This window comes from Bombus vancouverensis, chromosome 8 (assembly GCF_051014615.1).
Source record: "Bombus vancouverensis nearcticus chromosome 8, iyBomVanc1_principal, whole genome shotgun sequence".
NCBI classification, from domain to species: domain Eukaryota; kingdom Metazoa; phylum Arthropoda; class Insecta; order Hymenoptera; family Apidae; genus Bombus; species Bombus vancouverensis.
The window spans coordinates 13,149,823-13,170,227 of NC_134918.1; the positions used below are offsets into that span (position 1 = coordinate 13,149,823).

The window sequence follows — 20,405 nt, forward strand, 5'->3', positions numbered from 1 at the left end:
ATTTAGCGAAGAGTAGTGGTAGAGAATAAAAGTAATAGGAAAAAAAGAAGAGAAAAGTAAAGTTATACCACATAGTGCTTAGAAATTGGAAATAAGTTCTCTCGTGTTTTTGTTTCTTCTATTTCGGTTGTTTCCTTTGATTCCAAAATATATAATTACCCAACCAGAGATAAAAATAACTCATTTTGATACGACAATAATAATGTTATTATTGTTATTAATATGTATCATTTAATTAACATAATATTATTCGGCTATCCCTGTGGCAAATCGAAGCCTTTATTTTCGCACGCATGTAGGACACTTGAAACGAAGCTTTTAATTCGATACACGAAATTCAAGGAACAGAAAAAGGATAGAAGGTTTTAATTCGAGATGTACTGCTACAAGTGAAGCGAAAGCTGATGTACTTATCGTATGCGCATTTGAATTTATTATGACGAATGTCTATCAAATATCGTAAAGTTTGAGTCTCGTAACTTGGACAAAGTGATCCATCCGCGGTAACGATCAGCATAGGAAGAAGATTCGTAAACTGTCCTCAATATTTCATATGTTAAAAAATTGGTTACAGAACAATCCTGGAGTACAGAAGTAGCGTGGTCGAAGTACGATCAAAAATGAATTAGAAACAAGTAACAAACATCTTTTGTTCTGTTTCAATCTCACATGACTATCTTTCCCTTTTTTCTTTCTAACATTTCCATATCGTATTTGATAATTGCTTGTATTGCATGATTATACTAGACAAATAGTAGTAAGTTGTAACGATTTACCGCCTTATCACCTAACATGACAAATAATATCGAATCTGTGTCGCAATGGATACAATTAGGATAATAATGTAATTTAAGTATCTAAAAACAATGCTTCGTATTCCAGTTACATCTATTTACTACTTCGAATTCCAGGTTTTATTTCATTTCATCCAGGTAAGTATTTCTCCCTCTTTCTGTTTTTTTCTTTTTAATGAGTCCATTTATTCCATGCCTGAAATCAAATTATTTATTCAGGATGTATGTAAAAAGAAATAATAAGAGATATGACATTAGAAGAAAAATGGAAAGTGATGGTGATGCAAATAGAGGAGGAGATTAGATTAGTACATGAAATTATTGCACAAACAAAATGTTCTAAATAACGTATGAATGAACAAAGAAAACAAACGAGAATGTAATAAAAATACGAGCTCCATATGTACATAAGTACATTTGATTATCCACAATTTTTAAATATTCACGATGAGAATACGCGCATAATCGTTGACAATTTTGGTTCGAAAGAAACTTAACTTTGTAATTTGAATTCTACTTCATCAGTTATGCTATAGCTCTTCGTAAAGTAATTTGTAACATACCGGATGTTGCTTGTCTTGAACAGTATCAGGTATTCCCCATGCTGGTGGATCCATTTTGTTTGCTTCATTCGGAGGAATTTCTGTCAATGTAGGCGTACCAAACTGTCCCGGCAATAGGGTTAATCCTGGCATCAGAGATAGAGTGGTCGCGCTTCCATTGGGAAATGGCTGCTGCTGAGTATCAACGTGACCCTGCATATAAATCAAATTGAAACTACTAAATCTAAAGTTAAACATGCAAATTATGTACATAAATTAATATCAATATTCTTACGTTATTTGTATTGTATTTGCATGGCGTATATGTATATATATATATAGTCATACTATATATATATATATATATACATTTTAATATATAAGTGTTATATATGTCGGGGCGGACATTAGAATTAGGGTTAGGGGCGTAAAGCAAATCTTCGTTTGGATTACACGTCGTCGTTATGCAATAGAGAAGACATTGGCTAGTGCAAATACGATTACCATAGAACCGGACAAGTAACCGTGGTAATTAGATACTCGAGAAACTAATGACAATGATCCTAGGCTCAATAACGAACCCGCGGACAACGGGACGGTAGCCGTACGCACTCGCAAAGATCTAAGTCGGATTCTGTGTTAATAGTCGCTGGCGTTAATCTCCTTTTTGTCGATGAGACCGCAAGAGAGAATGACTTTCCGTCCCGGTGATACCCCAGAGGAAAACTATGACGGGGTGTGTCTAAGGACACGAGATCATCGGATTCGTCGGGGACATCCTACGTTCGGAAAGTAAGGGAAATTGACGTTGCTGCTAATTGGCCAATCTCCATATCGGTAGTTAGAAAAGGATGCTAGCCGCCCTTGAGGGAGGGTTGCTAGTGGGAGACGTCGTTCGTGGAAAAATAGGTCTCTCCTGTCTTCCCGTAACTGGGACAAAGACTGTGTATCTGTTGAAGGATTTTAGGTAACAAGATATTAGTGTTTATGACGGTCCTCGGGCTAGCCGATCACGTACTGTGGAGACGCGTCGACATCTGGTAAACATCCTGCCCGGAGAATAGGATCTGCGTGTGGCAAGCTACGGGACAGAATCCGTTGGAATGTTTACTGCCACGTGCTGCTACAAATCTTTCTTTTAAGGAGAGCTATAGGATTACTCAATGCCTTTGTTAGATGGAGAGTTCGTCCCGTTGACCGCGGCCACGTTCGGCGACTAATTGTCGCCTTGAGCCCAAGCTCATTGTCACAAGTCTCAAACAAATACAATTGGTTAGAATGACGGCAAATCGTTTAGTTACAACTGTAGATTTTAATTACAATGTTTTTATGGATTTTCCCGAGGTTTCAGAGGGAAGGCACCGGTGTCCTCTTATCTCCGACATATATTATAACACTTCCGAAAGATTTTTAGCAGCAAATTAGAGGGAAGTATGATTTTAAGTGAATTGTATACTCTGTGTACGTACACGATATTCGAATAGGAAGGAAGAAGGAAGAAAAAGATAGAAGGAAGCAAAAAGAAAAGAAAGAAATAAAAGACGAGAAGCATGACATAGAGAAGTTACCTGGAATGAAGATTCCATCATGTGATGAAGTTCGGCATCGACGTTGGATATACGATTATAAGTAGCGTTAGATCGGAACATTTGGTGTCTGTCTATGCCCGGAGCCAAACTCGCCCAAGATCCAACAAGCTTTTCATTGTTCAACATCCAATTAATAGAATCTGCATCACCACCAGGTCCCATCCCTGCCGTTGCGTAATTTTTCCAGGCTCTTTCCGTACCGATAGGTCGTGGTACTTTACGATCCTCGATCTTAAGCTGATTCATTTCTTGAGCTACCTGTGCCGGCGAAGAAGGTGATATAGCCGGTGAACCGCCATTCTCTAGGCTTGTAATCAAATCAATGCTTCCAGGTTGTGCGGATAAATTTGCCAAATGATTGGAGAAACCAATTTGGCCTATCATTGGATCTTGATGGGGCGGGTAATTATTGTGCGGTGGAGCAAACGGCCAACGAGTTTGCCCGTTAGTCGAGATTCCGGTATTGCCGGGAGTGGCTCGAGATGGTGCCTGATATTTTCCTAAAGGAAAATTTCCAAGCATTGCCAAGTTATTAGACTGGATCGCGGACGGAGGAGGCGGCGGTACAGTGGCGAACATGTTTGGATGCATTCCCGCTGCCGCCGAACCCGCGTTAAACATTGTCACTTGAGGTTTGCTATTCAAATGTAACGAGCTAGAAAAGTCAGGCGCTCTGGGGTTTAATCTGGACATACTGACTGTAGTGTTCACCGAAGCAGATGGCGCTATTGTTTGTGCGAAATTCTGCATATGCGGGTGGAAAGGTAAAAGCGGATGACCTTGCCCTTCGTTTGGTACCATCTTTAATAAACTTGAATTCACGTTTGGATGCTCATAGCCAATGTTGTTTCCTTTAAACAAACCTACGTCCAACGTCGGTTGTGATGTAGAGGCAATCACGTGTGGTTGATGGGTTGTCGCATTGCGAGTTCCTGTCAATTCCCCTTGAAACACTGGTCTACTAAACTGAGCTCCCATAGCTGCTCCCATTTCTATATTTTGCTGAGGAATTACCGGCCGTGCTACAGCCAAACTACCTGGTGGTTTGCTTGAAAGAGGATGTTCATTGTAATTTCCGGATGACTGGAATTGCGGTGGTTGAATAGGATTATGGCCGGTATTCGATGATACACCTCCGCTTCCTATGCTAGTCGCGCTCGTATTAGTTGTATTGTTTGATTTACTTGAAACGGGGGAGCACATAGCTGTCCCTCGATATCCAGGAGCTTTTGAAGCATCCACCTACATGAACAAAGGAGAACATTGTTGAACTAACAACGTTCGCATTGTAGCAGTATCATGGATACACAGGGTAGCCTAGAATAACAAATTATTGTCCATTCTATCATTACTGCAAATACTAACCTGAGGGGGTATGCTGTCGATGAATTTAGACGAGGATGAACCCGAAATGTTAACGGACACTCCACCACCACCAGCTACAGTGGCGAAATTCATACCCTTCTGAGATTCATTTTCTCGACTACCCCACATGGATTGTTGTGTAACTTTCGTAAACGTGTCATTGAATAGAGAATATTCAAGAGGTGTATTATTCGTTTGCTGTTGTTGCTGCTGCTGCTGCTGTTGCTCTTGAATTGTCGATGCAATAGGTGGTGGACTACGTGCTTGCTGTTGCTGCTGTTGCAACTGTTGTTGACATTGCGATGATATCGGGGGTGACGGACTGACTCGTATCGAGGAGTTCGAACAAGTCGAAGTGACGGTACTTTCCGAGCAGTATGCAACCACAGTGCTTGTTGCCGGTGATACTGCCACGTTCGAGCCGGGAGAGTAAGTAGACTTTCCGGAATAATGGGAGACCATAGTTGGTGGAGCAGACAAAGTAGGCAGTGGTCGGCAGTGTTTTGGCGATGTATTGACTGCAGACTGTTGAGACGAACTCTGAGCCATTGCCGCAGCTGTAGCTGATACAACAGTCACCGAATTTGCTTGCAACGATTTTTGCTTGTTTACCGTAGTATGAGTAGACTGCATGACGGTAGTAGATGTATGCGTTGAGGCAGTGATTTCGGATAACTTTGCTGCAAACGTTTGCGTAGTACTTGTCGTTACAATTTTTGTTGCTCGTCCAGCGGTCATAATTGCGCTCGTATATGACATTGTTGTCTTCGTGTTTGATGATGAAGCCATCTGGGCTGCCACAGCTTGAGCTCGTTTTTCAGCTTTATATACGCAAGCAGATACGTAGGTATTAATTTAACGTTTATCAATTAAGGGGGGGGTAAGGTTTTAAAATTTTTTTGCATTTTTTTTATTTTTTTTAATTGAATGCATAACATCTTAAGAATATTGTGTCAAAATTTCAAGTCAATTGGGGCAAAATTGACGAAGTTACGAGTATTTTTATACATGTCGGATTTTATTACCTACCCGACCCAAGCGTGCTATTGTTACTTCGCAGACGTTTTTTTCTCTATATAATACCTAATCTTACCCCCAGATCTATTTATAGTACTTAACGACTTAAGTACAAACCTCCTTATACCTGTACTGTATATTTTGTCAGTGTAGAGTAAAAAATTTAGTGTAAGAGTAGATATTCCAGTTTCATTAAGTTTTGTGTTAAATTATTACTAAAATGCCTAAAAAAGTTACTAGATCTGATAGACAATCAACTGGTTCGAGATTATATCGACCTAGAAAAATTGTACCTCCGCATAAACGTAAATACGAAGGCACTTCAACAAATAGCGCGTCAGCTAAAAAAATAAAAGTGACTGTTGAAGATCAAGTTACGAAGGATCGTGAAAAATATTATAGGATAATTGATTTTTTATTAGTCTTTTCAACAATTGTTACGCTAGTGAAGAGGTAAACCGATAAAATTCGCTTATGAACGTTTTATATCAGATTTTTTAGTGTTCAAAACTTTAAAGCGTTTTCCCCACAACTCACGTTTTCAAAGTCAGTGCCCCCAATTACTTCAAAACTACTACACCGATCCTTTTGAAATTTTGAGGACTATTTCATAGTACATAATTTGCGAGGTAACGCTGTAGAGTTTTTTCAAATTTGTTAATTATTTTTATTTTAAAATAACAAATTAGCCGAAAATTTTCGCACAAAATCGCGTTTTTCCCTTCAAAGTGTTCCAAAAAAGTGAAAAATTGAAATTACCTGGGGAAAACTGTTACCTAACGAATGAACTTTAACTTTTTGATTTCTGATGATCCAGCACCAAGTTCTGAGGGGCACCGCAATTATACTTTTTTCCGAGACACGTCCGAATAATTGCTGCCATTGCCGTATTTTTTAATATTTCTCCGTGAAAATTTTATACAATATTCTTCGAATGTCATACTTTAATGTATTATTGGTTTTAAAAAAGAAATTTTAACTGTATCTTCAGAAAAAATTCACAAAAACATGCCTTTTTTTGTACGAATTCGAAGAATATTTTATACAATATTCTTCGAATGTCATTAATGACATGAATGAATGTCTTTAATGTACTATTGGTTTTAAAAAAGAAATTTTAACTGTATCGTCAGAAAAAATTCACAAAAACATGCCTTTTTTTGTACGAATCAACTTTACCCCCCCCCCCCTTAAATGAACATTATTGTTTTGCTACGATGTTATATCGCTTTTCTGCATGTATTTTGTATATATATGAATAGATATACAATATATGCAGGGTTTATCTTGTAAAATTAACCACCACATTTCAGACATTTCCGACAATTTGCCAAAAAAATATTTTAAGTAAAAGTTGGTTAGTTTTTGTCTTGCTACGCATTTGACTACTAATGAATAATAAATATATTGTGATATCTAAAAAAGTCAAGGTAACCTTAAATTTTTATCCAAAAAATTCTTTTTAAAATTTTTTTATTTAGCGAATTGAAAACTGACTAATTTTTGTTCAAAACATTTCTTTAACAAATTATTGGAAATGCCTGAAGAATGGTTAACCTTAAAGGACACACCCTGTATATTCGTATATAGCGTAGTACACGCTAGCCGAAATTAATGTAGAGAAATTTTAATTTGTTATTACCCGCAGCCACAAGTCTGGGTGCTGTTGCGCGTGGCAAAGGCGTTGGAAATGGTCCAGCGAGTTTAATGGTTGACGACGATCGAAGTGGGATCAACTGATTAACGGTAGAAACTCCGGATGTGTAACTAGATTTATTAATTTGCGTACTACTGGAACTAGACGTTAGACTTTGAGGTTTATTTACAGGACCCAACTTTGCTTTGCTCGACTAAAATTGAAATACATGAAAGAAATTAGGGAATGAATCAGCTGTAAATTATAAAATCTTTCCAGTCTTATTGGTATAATAATTTGATGGTCTTACAGCTACAGTAGATACGGTTTTATCCCAAGAGGAAGTAGTAACAACTGTGAGTTTCGATTTTGGAAGCATTTGCAATATATCAACATCTGGATCTTTAATAAGAGCAGCGATTAATGTATGAGCCTGTTTTGTCGCATCGGACGATCCTCTGTAAATGAGGAAAATATGAAATTATCACATATATATTAATCGATCATTTTCAAGAGAAAATAAATAGTCAACCCTCATACTTAATAGTAATAATTCGTTCGCCCTGGCATTTGCTTTGTTTTTCAACTTCGATATGCGCTCCTGTTGCACCTCTAATAGCATTTATATTACTTCCCCCTCTTCCGATAACTCGACTAATAGCATTTGGTGGAACAGATACTTTCTTTGAACGGAATGGTGAATTCATAAATCTCCCAGAATCATCCGACTGTCCCCTATTTCCAAAGTTACATCAGATATTTATTTAATAATTACACCACAACATAATAGCAATGGCAATGATTATAGCAATAAAAATGATAACATCAGCAATATAAATCGTGCTTCTTACTTTCGTACAACTTCTTTCCAGCCTTCTTCACGTTTGCCTGCTTGCTTAGGACTGGTTGTGTTGTTTGACTTCGTAGAAGTATTCAATGCGTCGCCATCATACTGATTATTGTAAGTTTTCTTGCCTTTACCAGGCATATATGTTTCGTTGCCAGTTGCTTCAAAGTCTTCTCTATCGGCAGGATGCCTCGATGATTCAAATACCAGTTGACCTTTCAATTTACGTTCACCACAATTCACAGCCGAAGATCTAGAACTCATTGTAGCAGAGGTTGCGGATACGGATACTGTATTAGAAACATTGGTCATAATTCTCCTGAAAAAGTAATATCATTAGAGAGTCTAACGTTAAAAAAATTCATCAATCACTCATATCGTTACTTTTCTAACTTACTTTTCGGTCGCATTGTTCTGAGATTTTGTCGGTGTAATAGAATTTTGTGACAAAGTAGTGCCTTGCGTGACAACAGACTTTGGAGATCTTTGGGGAGACGTGTCTTTTTCATTGTTGTTTGGACTATTAGCTTTCTTTTTCTTTTTCTCCTTCTTTTTCTCTCTAGCTTTGACGTCATTACTACTACAACTGCCTTGACTATTCGCATCAATTCCGCTATCGCCTTCCTCTCTGTAAGGATCTTCCGGACTTCTGTTAACTGGTGATGGCATACTGTCCATTCTTTCACAACTGTCTCCAGTTTCGTGTTCACTATCATCTGCTCTATCGCATTCCTCGTCCCCGGATTTCTTCCCATTTTCCTCTTTATCTTCATAATTTGTTTCATTTTTCTTATATTCTTCATGTAATTTTCGTTTCTCCTCTTTTTTCTCAAGTTTCTTTTTTTTCTTTCGCTCTCTCCTGCGAGCAGCCGCGGCTTTTTTCGACTCTTCCCTCGTCTTTTCCATATCAAGTTCTTCCAATAGTATCGTTGCATTTTTATTTGCTTTTGCTGCTTGAGTTTCCTTTGCCGCACGTATAACTTTCACACATTCCTGACATTTTTCTAAGAGTTCCTTGTCACTGACAGTAGCTATATACCTCGTCATTTCTTGGTCACTTGGAAATTGAGTAACATGATTTACCATCCACTTAACAACTTTAATATGTCCTTTACGAAAAGCGGCCATCAAACAAGAAACCTGCAATTGAATAACACATACCCGCACGCATTAATATTCATACATATAATATGTAATGTAACATGTAATATATACAAACAAGTTAAAAAAGAAAGGAAAGAGGACAAATCAGAATGTACATAGTATGATTAAAAAAATTTAATTCGATTTTGTGGTACATCTAACTTTTAACTTTTCACATACCTTTCGATTGTCTTGCGAATCAATATCTGCTCCAGCATGATACAATAAATCAACAACATTCAAATGCCCTCCATTTGCCGCTAACCATAATGGACTATTTCCTTTTTTGTTCTTCACCTCCACTTGCGTCCCTCTGCGAGTTTCATGTTATAAGACACTTAGATTAGGTTTACAAGACAGAATTTTCATAAAATAAGATAATAACAAAATATTACCTTGACAATAATAATTCTACAAAACGGCAGTGTCCTTTGTCAGCAGCGATGGTAAGGGCAGTGTCGCGAGATGATGGGACGGGAGTAGCATTAACATCTGCTCCCTTAGTAAGTAAAACACGTCCAACTTCTACGTATCCTCCACTAGCCGCTTCCATTAACGGTGTTAAGCCGGTCTGAACAAAATTTTATAAGATTCATATTTCACAAGATTCCTATAGCATTATACATATATGTTCAACACAGTATTTCAAAGCTATATATTACCAATTCGAAATTCAAGTATTATAGAAAACAAAAGATCAATGATCTTCAAACTTTTACAACTAACTAAATTTAAATAAACTTTGAAAGCAAAAAGCAAAACTAAAATTGTACAAAATGGCAAATGACAATAGTTGATCAAATTTTTTTATACTTTGTACTATGCAAAATTTACATATTTCAATATATGTATTTTCGTCATAGATATTTCATACATCGATTGTATTAAACAAATAATTAGAAATATATAAGAAAGAGGGAGGGGAAACAAATTAAAATACACACGCATACACATACACATTTGTTTATACCTTAGCTCGATGTTCTACGTTAGCTTTTCGATCGAGAAGAAGACTAACGACCTCATGTCTTCCTTGAAAACATGCCAAAGTTAGCGCCGTATTACGATTCGTCTCTATTTGAGCATTTATATCACTGCCCATGTCTAATAACAGCTTAACCGCCGCTATAAATGATTATAAACATATTTATAATACAAAATTTTATATTATTACAATAGTAACTTCACTTTATAATGAACGTACCAACATGACCATTCATGGCTGCAAGCATGAGTGGAGAAATACCTAATTTTGACCCAGTCCGGGAATTAATTTCAGCACCATGACTAAGAAGAAGCTTTATTATATTAACGTATCCACCAGATGCTGCAAGGCTCAAAGGTGTGTAATCAGAAACATTACGGTGTTCCTTATTAGCACCCCGATTAAGGAGAAGCTCTACCACTTCGTATCTACCACCGCTGCAGGCAAGAGACAAAGGAGTATCCTTGGTGCGCTCAGATTGAGCTTCTATATCAGCTCCATGATTCAAAAGAATTTCTACCACTTTTTGGTGACCTGCTGTTGCTGCCAATATAAGGGGAGTAAATCCCTTTTTATCTCTATGTTCTGTAAGAAATTAAAAAATTTGTAAATATTTAGTATATTTAGTATAATACTTTGATGTCGTGCTTATGATCTATACCTATGTCTGCACCACGACTTAACAAAAGTTCAACGAGTTCTTCATGACCACCAGCACATGCCAATGTCAAAGCTGTATCGTGATTACTGTCAGTTTCGGAATCCACGTCCATACAAGAAAATGATGCAGGCGGTACTTGACTAGTAGTATAACCACCAACTGTTGGAACACCTGTTGTGTATTGACCAGCAACTAAGTAATAAAATTCAATTAAAAATTGGGTACAATTCTCTTGAACATTTGCATGATTAAAAAATTATATATTTTCTGCTTATACTAATAAGAAAAGTTTTATACCTGTTGTTGGGTCCAATTGATAATTTTGACTGGGAAAATTGGGAGTTTGCTGTTGGGTATTGGCAGTTTGTTGTTGTTGTTGTTGTTGACATGATGGTTGTTGTGACAGAAGTGGATATCGTCCCTTTTTTCCTTTACCGGTCGTTGGAGCTGTATAAACTTGTTTTTTATCTGAAGCAACAATGGTTGCAGCAGTTGTTGTTGCTGGCGCTTGGGTTTGAGTAGCTACTTGAACCTGATTAGTACTACAGGTTGTTGATTGAGCATAACCATTTGTTTGATGGGATATACTATCTATTATTCCTGTTGCTTCGCTTACAGTTGGCAAAGCTTGTGTTGGAAATGCTGATCAGAAACAAATATGTGATCACGTTGAGGGTTAATATGTGGTCACAAGTGTTTTGAATATAATGCATAAGACAGAAAGTGAAGGTGAAGGCATTTGGTTAATCATATATATAAAACTCACTTATCTGGGAGGATTGCAGTAACAATTGTGGTTGAAAATGGGTTCGAAAACCTTCCAAAAACCCGTCTTTATATGCTTGACTCTGTAGGGATTGTGGACCAGTTAACTGCAAACCTGCTGATATATCAGATTGTATTTGAACACCAGCACTAGTTACTTGAAGCGAAGGCAAAGTTGGTAACACAGGATTGGTAAAATACTCTTGAGAAGTATAAGGGCTGGTTGTTTGTTGAACTATTTGCGTTGTTTGCAAATGCTGCTGCTGCTGCTGCTGCTGTTGTTGTTGTTGTTGTTGTTGCTGTTGAGAATCCTTACCATTTGTCACTTCTAATCTTTTCAATTCAAGCTTTTCTTGATCTTCTGTTGCAACTTAATCAGAACATAATATATCATCAAATAGCTATGAACAATTGAAGAAAAAAAAGAATTCATTCTTTATTTAAATATTTACCATCGACAGTATCGTCAAAACTAATAGATCGAAAAATTTCAAAAGCATCATCCAAAGGAATATGCGTGCCATCTTCTAATTTTATAACACTTTCACTTGTACAAAGAGCCTTTGCTTTTTGAGCCGCAGCAACAAAGGGACAAGCTCCATCTCGATGTAATCTTGCTAAGTCAGGATCTGCCTGCTCCGTTAGATTTTGTTGAGTTGTTTGCTGCACGTAATTTTTATATATATATGCATACATACACAGGCGTATGTGAGCACATACGCACACACATCCTTGTGTAAGACATAAGTCATAATTACCTGATCATGAAGATGATGTGAGTGCGTTGGATGAAGATGTGACATTAATTGAGTAGGCATAAGTATATTATTTCCATTAGCAGTTACTACTCCAGTTTGTTGCTGTGATTGTGATTGCTGTTGTTGATGTTGTTGTTGCTGCTGCTGCTGCTGCTGAGCTTGCTGTTGTGGTTGTTGTTGCTGTACCTAACCAGGTATAATATATACTTTGATATATAACATGCCAACATGTTGGAAGGAAAAAGGGATAAGAGAAAAACAGATGAAAGAACGAAAATAAACTGACAATAAATAAAGGAAGAAGAAACAAAGTTAAAAGTATTAAAGAACAAACCTGTACTTGATCCAATTGTAACTGCAATTGTTGGTTCAGCTGTTGCAGCTGGTGTACCTGTTGGACTTGATAAGTGTGTTGTCGTTGTTTTTGCTGGTATTGCTGTTGGAGACCAGCCATCAAGTTAGCTTGTTGTTGTTGTTGTTGCTGTTGCTGCAACTTCCCGGCCATTACACTGGACGAAGCTTTCCGGATATTTTTACCTTCTTTTTTAGAGACAGGTTTTGCTTTTGGGCGATCGCTTATAGCAGTATTCTGGCTAACATCACTACTCGCGGTAATGGGTTGGGAAACTGCCATAACAGTGGGAGGGGTGGATATACTTGGAGGACTTGGCGTAGTTGTTGAAGATGTATTTGAAGTAACCAATGGAACGGACGATGTAACAGGTATCGTCGCAAGAGAAAGAGGAGGAGATGTAGGGAAAGCGTTTGTCGTGGGAAAAGTTTCCGATATGGTTGGAGCTAAGGATAACTGAGCTTCTTGTGCAATTCGTTTTCCTCTAAGAAATGCATTATACAGTGACATTGCTTGGCTGGTGCCTTGATGACTTAATGAATTTCCGGGCATGCCACTTGTACTGCAAACTAAACCTTTCGACCGAAAATACATCGATCGTTATTAGAAGTGTTTCGAGCACAACAAAAAGAACTCAATCACATACCTGATGATAATGTATCTGGATCACTAGAATCTTCTTGCTGCTGTTGCTGTTGTTGAGTTACAACAGGATTCTTTGCACTACAGAACCAATGTCCTGGACCTTTAATTTGAAGTTCTCTCTCTACCCTCTAAAAACATTTATAAGACATGAAATACACTGAGAATATCAAAGAGAAACCTTATGCTTAAATTAATAAATGAATATTTACTTGTAATTCTTCAAAAATTTGTTGCTTATGTAGGATTTGCTCTTGTCGAGTGTTCTTTCGGCTATCCGTAACATTTAATCCTGGTGTTGGCGCTGGAGCAGGGCTGAGGCTGATGTTAGGTTCTGAAAGGTTGGTAAATCCTCCACTACCCTTATCCAGAATATTGGTATCATCTTTAGTGGTTACAATTGATTCTCCTGCGGGCTGAGAACGAACTTGTTGCGCCTCAGCGGAAGTAAGACTTGTGTCTGGCATCATCGTTACGGATCTGTTTTTTCTTAGTAACGATTTTTGTGTATTGTGTTTAGGTTGAAGATTTTGCGATTGTGGTTGATCGGCAGCATGTTGCTGCTGTTGTTGGTGTGACTGTGGCTGCGTAGATGCATGTTGTTGATGGGGCACATGCTGTTGATGTGTAATATGTTGCTGTTGTTGTTGATGTGATTGTTGCTGCTGCTGCTGCTGCTGCTGTTGCTGTTGCTGCTGTTGTTGTGGGAGCAACATAGGTGTAGGTGTTGCATTATGCGGTGTACTCATCATAATACTGTGAGGGTAATCCAATAGAAGTTGAACTACACTAGTATGCCCACCCTTTGCAGCTTCTATCAACATCGTAGAATTATCCTGTAACAAAATTTTAATTTTTTATGGTGCTGTTATAAAAGAACTCGTCAACCATTATTACACGCCACATACCTTCAGTTTATGAAACGGATTAGCAGACTGAGCAAGTAAAAGTTCTACAACTGCAAGATGTCCACCAGCGCAAGCTAGCGAGAGGGGAGTGTGATCGTTATTCGTTGTTTGCCTATTAACGTCTGCACGTTTCGTTATAAGAAACTGAACTGTACAGAGATGGCCGGCTCTACATGCCTTCATCAACGGTGTTCTTCCTCCCTCTGATTCATGCTCCTATAATATATAGAAATTAGATGGCGAAAAATATAAAATAACTGTTCTGTATATATTCTTTAAAATAATTTTGATTTAAGAAGGAAGTACCAGATCAGCACCAAACTGAAGTAAGAGATCCGCAACATCGGTATGACCATTTTCACAAGCATACGTTAATGCAGTATCTCCTGTTTGAGTTTGAGCATGGACATCTGCCGCTGATTCAAGTAAGTAACGAACGAGTTCTAAATGACCTTCCTGTGCAGCTTCCATTAGAGGAGTAGAGGCACCTAATTCAATATCAGCTCCTGCTTTAATTAGAAAATCAGCAACTTCTAGAAAGCCACCGCAACAGGCTAAGGTAAGTGCTGTTTCTTGTGTTTCTTCAGTTTGAGCATTGATGTTCGCCCCTATATATATCAAGATATATAAATTTTACTTTCCTTGGAAAAATTTCTTAAATAATTATATCTCGATTGTTGCAATGAACGAGAGTTGTGATGTACCTTGACTCAAAAGTAAAGCAACCATTTCTTCGTGACCTTCACGTGCTGCTTCCATTAATGGAGTGTAACCTTCATCATTTACTTCTTCGATATTAGCTCCTCGTTCAATCAGGAGCATAGCCAGATCAACGTGACCTCCACAAGCAGCCAAAGTTAATGGAGATTCAAAACTGTCTGTTGGCATATTCACCTGGGCACCCGAATCTAAGAGTAAACGAGCTACTTCTACATGACCATCCATCGATGCTTCCATAAGGGCAGTGTGCATTTCATCAGTTTTGTGCTCCTATAAGACAAAATGATTCAGTTTGAAATATACAATCCCATAAAGCAAACAACTACAGTGATAAACAGGTACCTGATCTGCGCCAGCTTCTAATAAGAAGCGAACCATTTCCAAATGACCTTTGTAACAGGCTAGTGTTAGCGCGGATTCTTTAAATTCATTGGAATGAGTATTAATTCCAGCGCCATGTTCTAGCAAGATCTTAGCTACTGGAACATGTCCAGCACTAGCTGCTTCCATTAAAGGTGTATGACCGTTTTCATTATGATCTTCAACATTGGCACCTGCTTCTAATAATACTCGCACTACCTCTTCGTGACCACCCGCACAGCCATACATAAGAGGTGTATTACCTAAAAGTATAGAGCCTGATTTATCTATTACTATATATAGATGTATAAAGATTTCTTTTTAAACTTTATAAACTATAGACTATAGACTATAGAATTATACCAGAGATATAAATCATAAATATGAATATTACAACTACATTCCATACCTGAAGTAGATTGAGCATTAACATCAGCTCCATGCGCAATAAGCAAGCTTACAACATCTACATGCCCTGCACTGGCAGCCTCCATTAAAGGGGTACAATCCCCCTTTATGCCACGATCCTCCACGTTTGCACTCATTGCCAAAAGTACCTGCTCATAAAAAGATTAATCAAATAAAACAAAATGACTGGAACAAATACATTTATTGCAACTCAAACACAATACAGTCAAAAACATTACATATTTCAATTTATTTTTGTACAATAGGAAATTATAAAAAGTTCTCTACAAATAGGCTGAACGATATTATTGTTTGTTTTATTTATTTTTAATATTTCTCCTTAAATGATATATTGAATTAATCTTTAATATTCTTCTGTATATGCTTAGAAGAAAAAGACAAAACATAAAGATTATATTTAATATCAGCAATAATGACAACATTGTATCTGAATGTGTACATACAAACACATGTATACAGAAATTATACATAAAATATTTCAAGAAAAGCTGTTTCTCTCTTTTTCTCTTACTCACACACATTTGCACGCACATTCCCTCTCTCTGTCTTTTACATGCGCGCAAGATCGCACTAGCACACAGATACAAAATGAGCACTTATAACATAAATGAATGATCATACACAAAATTCAAACCTGAGCAAGTTCGTAATATCCAGCTGAACAGGCGAGAGAGAGCAAACTCTCTCCCTCCTCTGTAGTCTCGTGAACACTGCGTCCTTCTGTTAATAATTTTCTAACTGTACCTACGTCTCCGTCAGTACACGCCTCTACAAGAGAGCGCTTTTCGTTTTGTGTGCGTGGATTATCGCTGCGCATACGAGTCAATGCAGCTGCTGCTTCATCTAATGCACAAGAAACACTAGATGTTATGCGACGGAGCACTTCGTGATCAGGCAAGTGCTTCCCATCGCCTGATGACAACTTGCCAATACCAGCTACTTCCAGCAACGATTCTAATCGAGCCTGAGTTTCAGGATCCACAGATCTCTCTGGATCTTCAGAAGTTAACAGAAGCTTGGACGATTCTAAATGATGACCTTCGTCTAATTCAACCTGATCAATTGCAAAACACTCCACCTGTAAGTAATAAGATAAAATTTTTTCCAACAAAATCAATATACAAAAACAATTTAAACCTAATAATTAAGATATAAAAGTAGTGTAGTAAATTTTCACTTGACATAAACGTATCATAAACTATGATGTATTAATAAATAGATAGTAAATACGAAACTATATTCCAGCAAGGGTACTGCTTCCTTCTACTTAGGAAATTCTAGTAGAATACTATAGGTAATTATAATAACACAATTTCTTTTTATCACTATTATAAATACGTATTATGTTTAGTTTATATGTTTAGTTCATAATAAATTAACTACATAAAGAAACTATTAATTACTAAATTTGATTCAGTACTTTTATCAGGAAAGACACAAAATGATTATAGAAATTAATCTAAAGATTGCCGAGTCATATTTCCTTAATATATCTGTTTCACTCAAGTTTTATAATTGTGGCTTAAAATAAACTTGAAAGATTTTAAATTAGGTAGACCTTAGTCTGATATTTTATCAATGTAAAAAACTAACAAGTTTATATGTGGAATATGTATGATACAATTTTGCTGAGATGCAAGAACAATGGTAATTGAGGTTATTGTATAACAGAAAATCCCCTCCACTTGATGGAAATGGAAAAAAGAAATAAAGAAGAGGAAGAAAGGATGGAAGAAAAAAAGGATAAAAAATAGAGAAGAAATTGTATAGAAATATAGGAAAGAGATTCAGGCAAATTAGATGAAATGAATGAATTGTTGAGAAAGTGTTGGTCAAAGATGGAGGAAAAATGAAGAATAGAAAAGAATAGAGTAAAAGCCAGGTAATAGTAGAAATGATATAAACAAAGAAAGCAATATCGTTGCAATATGCAGAAAATTTTAGGTGAAATCAAATTGCTTTCAACCGAAAGTTTTGTCTGTAAAAAGAAAAGGATAATTTGTAGACGATCTAAATTATAGTACGTACATCTCGCGTAGAGGTCATATCCTCTTGCGCGACGAGTGGAAACCAATGAGACATAAACGCAAATCAGAATGTAGGTGAAACTATTTTATTTTTTGTATATGATTAAAACGGCTTGGCAGTGAACACAGAGACATAAGAACAATGTGCAGCCATTCCAAGAAGGAGGAAACTGACACTTCCTTGGTATACTCTTCGCGTGCGTAGTGAACGCGTCCCGTTTGTTTTATCGAAACCAAAGTAAAGAGAAAACGACGATACGAGTCGCGTATTCACTGATCTTGTAAGCACACGTCGTACTAGCCAATATAATTGTTCGTCGAAAAAAATGGTGAAAAAAAAGAACTCCGTTTAAGAACCGCTGTTGGTAGAATATAGAATAATATGGTGGCTCTGCTCTCTAGAATTTCCACGCCACGAACACGAGCGACACAGGGCAGAACCGATGAGTAGCCGGCAAGAACAGAGGTAAGGATAGAGCCGAAATCTCGTTGACAGTATAACAGAAACAGTTAAGTGTTACAGTAAGGTAAAAAATACGCCTATGGACGTATAGAGAAGGTAAAGAGACGGCCACAAGCAGACAAACAGGCTCACGACTCGCACGAATACGCGAGAAACGCGGCCGAAGAGAACTCCGCTGGGTGGCGCACAACGTAGTGCAAGCGGACGTAAAATAGCTACACACATACACTTATCTATGTACGAACAGGCACATGCGAGAGCTCGCGCGGCCCAACGTACACTACATGCAAGATTACTAGTTCAATGAAAACTCTACCTCCATATACCTCTCTGCACAATACATATTCAGACTAGTAGTCTACATGCATAAATATCTACTTGCATAAATGTATAAACATATACATGGACGTACACGTGCGTGCGCACGCGCTTGATTATGCAGTGCAGTTAACCGGACTGCTTTATTTATCATTTACACATATACCTTTGCAAAGTGCCTTCATCAGATTATACAAATAAAATAAATGTACAAATTTTTCAATCGTTTCTACCCTAGATTATAATGTAGTCCATGTATAATGTACAACTTTGTCAAATGTCTAAATCGTTTGATCGGCCTAATACTTAATAAATATCTACAAACGATCTATAAAAGATAAAGATCAATAACGTGGACTACAATCTAAAAAGATGGCAAGTATATTTCTGATAAAATCACAAACAAGTAAAATTATTTTCCATATTACAATACACCATAACGTTTTATTAGCTATCATAACGCATATATTTTGATTATATAACATCCCTGCGTAAATTCCCATCTTGTTCTCTTTTTCCCTTTCTTCCTTTCTTCCTTTTGTCGAAAAATTTGTGGAGATTGTTTCGTAGTATTTATTAGTTTAGCGATTCTCGTACCAACGTCTCATGCTCGGAATCAAATTTAAGATTTCCAGAAAGAATCAAATGTCATCATTTCTTATTGCTTTTTCAATTTTATAAAATACCCACCGATGTTTAATTACCTATACGGTTGTACTAAATAAACTGCAAGACACCAGGCAATACAATATGATGCGATATGATGCGATACGATATGATATGATATGATACGATATGATACGATATGATACGATACGATACGATACAATAAGATACGATACGATACAAAAGTTTTATGCTGTTTTTCATATGACGATATAGGTTATAATTCTGTTAATTTCGTTATTTTTCTTCTCGAATAGGGAGTTTCTTCTTTAAATATTATTGATTATTGAGTATAAATGGAAAAACATATGAAAATACAAAATCAAGAATAAGTACTGACGCTAAAAGAAATATGCATGTTGATCGACGATTCTTTGATACAACTAATTTTCGAACTCTTATATCATAAAAAGTGGATTATATTGGATTTGCAATAAAATTCGGAAATATCAAAGATTAGCAACGATTCAAATAAATTTCATGAAAAGCTGACGTGTGCGTAAGCATACAACACGTATATATGTCTATGACGTATACATATAGATAGGTATAGAAATATATAGTATAGAGGAAAAGAGAACAAGTAAGAGTAAGGATAAGGATAAAGGTAAGGATAAGGATAAGGATGAGGGTAAGGGCAAGGATAAGGATAAGAATAAGGATAAAGATAAGAGTAAGAGCAAAAGCAATAGCAAGAACAAAAGCAAGAGCAACAACAAGAGCAAAAGCAGGAGCGAAAGCAAAAGCAGGAGCAAGAGCAAAAGCAAGTATGTAAGAAAGGAGAACAGGAGGAAAGAAGACGGAGGAGGAGGGTGTGGAGGGGATGGTAACTGGATGGACGACAGAAGCGACAGACGAATTCGTGCGTGTGCGTGCATACGTACATGCGTGCGTTCAACCTCTGATTGTAGGAATACCTTATTCACGATGTGGCATGTTTTTTTGACTCGGTTTACCTCTGAAACACTGTCCTCTTCGCTCTCCGACGAGTCTGCCATAAAGCGCGGCTGCAATTCGGAGAAGGTTTCCGTCTCTGACTTGGTAGGGCTGGAATTCGAAGACTGGGGAGTCGACGACGTCTTTCCAATGTCGTGGTGAACGCTTGCTGATTTCTCGTGCTTCTGACTATCCGAGGTTGTTCCTTGTGCTACATTCTGCATCTTTACCTTCCAGATGAATCATATGATACTAAGGTATCGTTCCCGTGTCGCAAAACACACACAGAACACTTGCTTTTCGATAATAATCTTGAGCACGATCGCCGTCATTCACGTAAGCTAACACCCGCCATTTCTACTATGGCCGACACCGAGTCTCCCGGATGCCTCTTCGACCATCTATATCATTACATACGATTCGATATGCCATCTCTCGTTTTCCATGGCGGGTAATTTCGATTTCTCCTTTCACAATATTCT

The 20,405-nt window shown here is 37.3% G+C and overlaps 1 protein-coding gene and 1 long non-coding RNA gene across 5 annotated transcripts; one reads left to right on the forward strand and one right to left on the reverse strand.

Annotated features, from left to right (window-relative positions):
- Positions 1 to 183: 183 nt before the first annotated feature.
- On the reverse strand, positions 184 to 20,295 carry mask (multiple ankyrin repeats single KH domain). Of its 4 annotated transcripts, none has more exons than XM_033332205.2 (28): positions 19,944 to 20,295; positions 16,148 to 16,591; positions 15,494 to 15,641; positions 15,067 to 15,347; positions 14,709 to 14,994; positions 14,311 to 14,612; positions 14,005 to 14,220; positions 13,309 to 13,932; positions 13,101 to 13,227; positions 12,437 to 13,029; positions 12,103 to 12,288; positions 11,797 to 12,007; positions 11,346 to 11,714; positions 10,877 to 11,221; positions 10,580 to 10,771; positions 10,138 to 10,503; positions 9,904 to 10,058; positions 9,329 to 9,504; positions 9,114 to 9,246; positions 8,188 to 8,930; positions 7,795 to 8,109; positions 7,484 to 7,678; positions 7,254 to 7,401; positions 6,950 to 7,157; positions 4,291 to 5,111; positions 2,905 to 4,167; positions 1,358 to 1,549; positions 184 to 990 (listed from the first exon to the last, which is right to left on the reverse strand). In XM_033332205.2, the coding sequence occupies exons 1-28, from the start codon at positions 20,145 to 20,147 to the stop codon at positions 967 to 969; spliced, it is 9,267 nt and encodes a 3,088-aa protein (XP_033188096.2). In that variant the 5' UTR covers positions 20,148 to 20,295; the 3' UTR covers positions 184 to 966. The 4 variants fall into 4 exon arrangements, with proteins under 4 accessions (XP_033188096.2, XP_033188095.2, XP_076477004.1 ...); XM_033332204.2 differs by having other exon boundaries at positions 11,797 to 11,977; positions 19,905 to 20,295; XM_076620889.1 differs by having other exon boundaries at positions 11,797 to 11,980; positions 19,905 to 20,295.
- LOC143303059 (uncharacterized) lies at positions 17,583 to 18,775 on the forward strand. Its single transcript, XR_013059046.1, has 2 exons — positions 17,583 to 18,006; positions 18,064 to 18,775. It is a non-coding gene; the product is annotated as an uncharacterized LOC143303059 (long non-coding RNA).
- Positions 20,296 to 20,405: the final 110 nt, after the last annotated feature.